This window comes from Alligator sinensis, unplaced genomic scaffold (assembly GCF_000455745.1).
Source record: "Alligator sinensis unplaced genomic scaffold, ASM45574v1 scaffold2179_1, whole genome shotgun sequence".
Lineage (NCBI taxonomy): Eukaryota > Metazoa > Chordata > Crocodylia > Alligatoridae > Alligator > Alligator sinensis.
This window is the reverse complement of record NW_005843941.1, coordinates 1-6,584: the sequence shown is the minus strand read 5'-3', so window position 1 is coordinate 6,584 and position 6,584 is coordinate 1. Positions and strand designations below refer to the sequence as shown.

Here is a 6,584-nt window from a genome sequence, read left to right as displayed (position 1 = left end):
ACACAGACACCCAAACTACTGTCATCTGCTATACGTAAAGCAGGGAGATGAAGACTGTTAGTGTCCTGCTGCTGGAAGGTTTTTAAACACATTCAGGAGATACAAATTCAGCAGCCATGCTCCCTACTAGAGAGGAAGGACCGCTCCACCCACACCCCCAAGTCTCTATCAGTCCGACTATGCAGTAAAATTCCTTCATGACCCCAGATGTGGTAGTTGGTCAGACCATGAGTGGAGGGGGAAGACCCTTTAGCCTTGCCTGCAGCCAACACCCAGCGTTTGGAAAGGAGGGTGGGGGAAGTGGGCAACTCTGACACCTGTAGCAAAAGGAGGGGTGGGAGGGGGAATCCTTCCCATCCCCATCTGGCAACTAGCAAACCCCAGAAATATTGGCCCACTGATAGACACAGCCTAAGTTAGGAGCCAGAGTGAGATCCTCTGCCATGTGGTCAGCAGTAGGTCAAATGAGGGAATTATGACAATCCTTTTGGCTTCAAAATCTGAATCCAAGGGTGTTTGCATGTAGCCTTTGCTTCTGAGCTGTACAGGGCTCTAGGGAATGAGCCCCACAAGTTCTTATAAACGTTACATAGACAAATCACTGTGCTGCAGCTTCAATCCTTTCATTCCAGTTAAGCTCCATGTCAGCTGCACACAGAGCTCTTCCTCAGAGAGAAATCATTTTGGATCTCATCCTCTCTGTTCTGTCATGGCACGAGGAGTGGATGACTGAAAAATCTGTGGCCCTGGCATGTAGATCATGCAGTTATAGAGGGACAAGAGATTGGATGCAGGAGCAGATGGATACAGTAGTAGATGGTCAGTAATCAAACCGTCCTGGCATTCAAGGATCTAATGTAGGAAACTGAAGGTAAAACAATTAAGATGGTCACAGTAAGTAATATATAGTCAATTAAATAATATTTGGGTATTAAGGGAAAGGAAAGTTTGAAACAGAATTATGAATTATAAATAAAATTGGTTAAGAGCTTTATTCTCCATTTAATACAATTTCTACAGTTGGTCAGAAAACTAAACATATATGTACACACATGAAAAATGGCATATTTCTCTCCTGAAAATTTTACCTTTGCTACAGTAATCTAACTAAGGAGGGCAACCAGGGCAGCAGCCTCAGGCACTGCCTTTGTGGGCGGGGGGAGGTGGGGGGGTGAGTAATAAGTATGACTACAGGTCAGCACCAGGGCAGGCAGAGTTGCCCTGTGCATCACAACATTTTGGGGCTTGGAGCTGTCCTGTTAACATATCTTCCTTTTTATCAATAGCCCCTGAAGTACCAAGTGTAATCCAGTTTCTTGTCCACTGAAGATTTTCAAAGTAAAAGAAAAGGTAAAATATTTCTGAAGTAGATGAGATACAAAATGTAGAGCAGAACTGTAGGACTTTGATTGCCCATCCTTATATATATTTCTGAGATTTGAAGCCAGTTTGCAAGCAGATGCCTGGCAGGATGTGCACAAAGCTAAGTGTGCAATCTTCCCAGGTGACTTAGACCTTAAGATATTGGCTGTGTCTCTGCTATGTGTCCTAGAAAAAAATGGAAATACTATGGGATGAGCTTTTTGATTTAAAAACTTCATGATCAGCTCCTTGTGGGTCAGACTCAAGCACTGACATTCATGAAATGATTTAGGGTTGTAATTGTTCCTTTTTCCCCAGTCACATCATGGACTGGATCTACACCTGATGTGAACTGATATAGCCCATTGGACTAGAAAGGAGCTAGGCCAGTTTATGCCATTGTGACAGTGGTCTGACAAGTTCTCCATTTTCACAGGCATGCTGAATGTATGATCTCTAGTCAGTGGCAGTGACAAAGTTTCTGCAAAAACACTGGCACAATACTTTTCCTTTCCATTTTTGGGGTTAAATGCCACAATACTCTGAAGTGAGAAAAAAGTTTCGTGAAATATTTCATCACTTTAGGAAACTTTTCATCAGAACACTGCCGTTCAACTGAAAATAAGGTGCAACTCTAAAAATCAAGTCACGCATGCTTGTGGACAGGGAAGTTGGGGTTATTATCTTGCTTGCTTCTTCTTCTAACCACAGTCATTTCCTTTCCCTCCACAGACAACCCAAAAGGCACTGTGGATGATGATGTCCAATTGCACCACTGTGACTGAGTTCCTACTCCTGGGATTCTCTGATGCCTTGGAATTGCAGAGATTGCACTTGGCTATTTTTCTAATAATATGCCTGGCGGCCCTGATTTGGAATCTCCTTGTTATCACTCTCATAGGCTTTGACAGCCACCTCCACACCCCCATGCATTTCTTCCTCATGAACCTGTCCATCCTAGACATTGGATCCATCTCTGTCATAGTTCCCAGATCCATGCCGAATTCCATACTCAACACCAGGTTGATTTCCTATTCTGGATGTGTAACCCAAGTTTTTTTCTACCTCATCTTCATTACCACAGACTTTGCCATCCTCACCATCATGGCTTATGACCGATACATGGCCATCTGCAAACCACTACATTATGAGATAGTGATGAATAGGAGAGTTTGTCTGCAAATGGCAGCCACTGCCTGGAGCAGTGCTATTCTGTACTCTGCACTGCACACTGGTAACACCTTTAGGCTGCCCTTCTGCCATTCCAACTTCATCAACCAGTTCTTCTGTGAAGTCCCCCACCTCTTTAGGCCCTCTTTCTTAGATGTGTTTACTAGTGAAATTCAGATTCTTATCTTTGGTGCATGTTTAGCTGCAGGTTGTATTGTGTTTATATTTGTGTCTTATATTCAGATATTCACTACTGGACTGAGAATCCCTTCTGAGCAGGGCTGGCATAAAGCAATTTCCACCTGCCTTCCTCACATCATTGTAGTCCTCCTGCTTGGTAGCACTGCTAGTATTGCCTATGTGAAACCCAGGTCTGGGTCCCCATCAGCTCTAGATCTCCTGGTGTCTGTTGTGTATTCTATGATCCCACCAATGATGAATCCAGTTACCTACAGCATGAGAAACAAGGACATCAAAGCAGCATTAAGGCAACTTCTTAGCTGGAGGTAGGTCATTCAGAAGATGTCAATTCTCCAGTGACTACGATATTACTGTACATTTTTCTAGAAACAATCAGCTGAGTTATTTATAGAGATTAATTCTACCAATGTCAGTTGTTTTTCTTTATATTTATACCATTTTAAATAACTTCTCTATATAATTTTAAGCTTGTGTCTCCCTGAATTTGTTAGTTTCTAAGATGCTACTTGGCCCAAGCTAATAATGTCTTTGTATCTGTCAATTTTTATCTTTGATGGTGGCACTGTCATTTTTTAATGCTCTATTGCAATGGCTTTTACATACCTTCAGTATCTCTAATAATTCCTAGTGAAGAAAATCTTTGGGTTTTTCTCTGTTCTGTCTTAAAAAGGTTTCTTGAGGCTTGATTGTTTGTGATCTGGAAGGTGGGGATGAGAATGTTTTGAAAGAGGAGCAATAATGGTTTTTAGATAGGAGGTGCCAGTGATTACTTAGGTGCTAGGACTTTCAGTCTGCTTTCCTTCTATGGGTTTTCCAGGAGAGCTGAGTGTTTCTTCCAAACAATGCTGAAAAGATTCAACTGATTTCTTGTAAGTGCCTATTTACTTGAGCCCCTGTACAAGTCATGATTGTAATGGTTCTGGATTTTGGTTGTCTTTGTATTTCACCATAGGGAAGTAGTAGATAGCTAAACCTGGGGCGTTGAAAGGTGATTAACTATGTCAAGCCCAAATGACTTTCAAGCTGCCAATCCCTTGATCCTCCCATGACCAGTAGCAGCTACTTTTACCCCTCCAGCAAGCAGCCTCTCCTGAGAATTCCAATAATGCAAGACTGTGGACTTGCTTAGAATGGATATACAAGGAAACTTGGAAAATACCAGAATCCGGTATTGTGCAATTGGTTGGGAACTGGGATTTCTGTTCCATGGGAAGTGCAGCTAAGTGTAAAATATATTTTTTCTTTCAAATCAGAAAGAATAGTCAACATTCCCCAGCATTCCCTAGGAAACGCCATGTTCCCAAGACAAAAAGAAGAAATCTTTCAGCTCAAGTAAAATTCTTCTGGCAGTTTAGAAAACTTCCCAGAATTGATACCTACAAAGGAACATTTTGAAAGTAATGAAGTGGATTGCTTTGATAGCAACACATTCTGTTGGGGAATTTGCAGCTAGTTCTGGCATGGTGGTTTATGCACAAGAAACAGAAGCAAAGAGAACTCCTGAACAGAGTTGAAATGACGAGGAGTGGTGGTGTAGAACTCAGAGCGATGTTTTCTCTGCAGGTATTTGTGCTCAAAACCCATTACTGATCATAGAACCAAGGTAAATTGGATTTGGAAGGGACCTCAGGAGGACAGCTAGTCCAACCCCCTGCCCAAAGCAGGAACAGCCACGGCTTTGTATAGCCAGGTCTTAAAAGCCTCCAAGGATGGAGAGTGCACAACCTCTCAGGGTAATGTGTTCCAGTGCTTTACTACCCTCCTTGTGAGATAGTATTTTACTGGTATCTAAAACAAAATTCCCTTGCTGAAACTTGAGACCATTGGCCCTTGTTCTGTCATCTGCCACCACTGAGAACAGTCTGGCTCCATCCTCCTTGTAACCATCATTTAGGGATTTGAAGGCTTCTATAAGCCCCCACTCAATCTTGTCTTTTCCAGATGAAATGTTTGCTTATACGTGAGTGTGAAAGCTCACGCTGTAATTATAACGTGTCAGCACAGACATTATCAATCAAGTCTTCTGTAGTGCAGTAATTACCATTGAATGAGCTTCAGTTCACACACCTCCACTGCCATTTTGAAGTGTGGGGACACTGATACAGAAAATGTTGTTGTGGTTTAATTATAGTGGCTCTTGAAACTGCTCTAATTAAAGTGTCACCCCCCCCGCCCCGCCACGTGCACACACCTCCACAGAGCATGTTGAAAAGTGCCCAATAAGCCCAGTTTCTTTAGCCTCTCCTCATAACTCATATGCCCAGGCACCTTAACAATTTTCATTGCCCTTCACTAGAATTTCCCTAATCTGTCTACATCCTGTTTGTAGTGGGAGACCCCAAACTGGACACAGTACTCCAGATGCGGCCACACCAGTGGTGAACAGAGGGGAATAATCATTTCCCTCCATCTGCTGACAGTGTTCCTACTACTGCAGCCTGGTATGCTATTAGTTGTCTTGTCAACAAAAGCACACTGTTGGCTTAAATTAATCTTATTGTCAACTGTAACCCTAGTTCCTTTTCTGCAGAGCTCCTGCTTAGCCAGTTGGTCTCCACTCTGCAGTGCTGCATGGGATTGTTCCGTGCTACATGCAGGAGTTTGCATTTGTCCTATTGAACCTCATGATATTTCTTTTGGTCCAATCCTGCAATTTGTTAAGGTCTTTCTGAATCCTTACCCTACCCTCAGTGTATCTGTCTCCCACTCTGCCCAGCTTGGTGTCATCTGAAAACTTTCTGAGGGTGCACTCCATCCCATCTCCCAGGTTTTTGATGATCATATTGAACAAAACTGGTTCTAGGCCCAACCTCGGGGGCACTCCCCTTGATACCATCTGCCAGCTAGACATTGAGCCATTGATTCCTACCCTTTGAGCTGAACCATCCTGTCAGTTTTCAGTTCACCTCACAGTCCTTTCAGCCAACCTATACTTTCTTAGCTTGGTTGTGAAAAAAGTGTCAGAGACTGTATCAAAAGATTTGCCAAAGTCCAGTTATATCATGTCCATTGCTCTCCCTGCATCCACAGAGCCAGTCTTCTCATCATAGAAATCAATCCGGTTGGTCAGGCAAGACATGCCCTTGGTGAATTCATGCTGACTGTTCCTAGTCACCTATCTCCTCCAAGTGCTTAGAAATGGATTCCTTGAGGACCTGCTCCATGATTTTTCCAGGGACCAAGGTGAGGTTGACTAGGTTGTAATTCCCCACATCTTACCTTTCATAAAGATGGGCACCGTACTTGCCCTTTTCCAAACATCCAGGACCTATTCTAATCATCACAAGTTCTCATATATAATGGGCAGTGGCTCTGCAATACCACTGAAACTCATCCAGTCCTCTGACTGCTACCCCATGCTGCTTATCTATGTGGGCATCAATGATACCACCAGGGGCAACCCTGAGAAAATAAAAGGTAACTACAGTGCTCTGGTTGCAAGGGTGAGGGGGATGGAGACTCAGGTGATGTTCTCTTCAATCTTTCCAGTCAAAGGGATGAGCTCAGGCAGGATTGGATTCATCCTTCAGATCATTGCATGGTTGTGCAGATTATGTTGCCAAAAGAGCTCTGGCTTCTTCAAGCATGGGATGTTGTTCTAAGAAAAAGGGTTGCTAGGAAGAGATGGGATCCATCTGACAAATAAAGAGAAGAGCATCATCACAGACAGGCTCGCTGACCTAGAGAGGAGGGTTTTAAGCTTGGTTTCTCATGGGATGGAGATCAAAGCTTTGAAGTAAGTGGGGAAGCGGGTAACCTGGATGAATCATAAGCAGGGCATTGGGCAGCAGCAGAGGCCTTCTCATTCTTCTTTAGAAAATAGGGTAATTGGATAGTTATCTCAGGTGGCT

General features: G+C 43.3%; 1 protein-coding gene across 1 annotated transcript; it reads left to right on the top strand.

The window, feature by feature from the left end:
• Nucleotides 1-2,115: 2,115 nt before the first annotated feature.
• Nucleotides 2,116-3,042, top strand: LOC102369192 (putative olfactory receptor 14L1). The gene has a single exon (XM_006039247.3). The coding sequence runs from the start codon at nt 2,116-2,118 to the stop codon at nt 3,040-3,042; it is 927 nt and encodes a 308-aa protein (XP_006039309.3).
• The last annotated feature ends 3,542 nt before the right edge of the window (nt 3,043-6,584 follow it).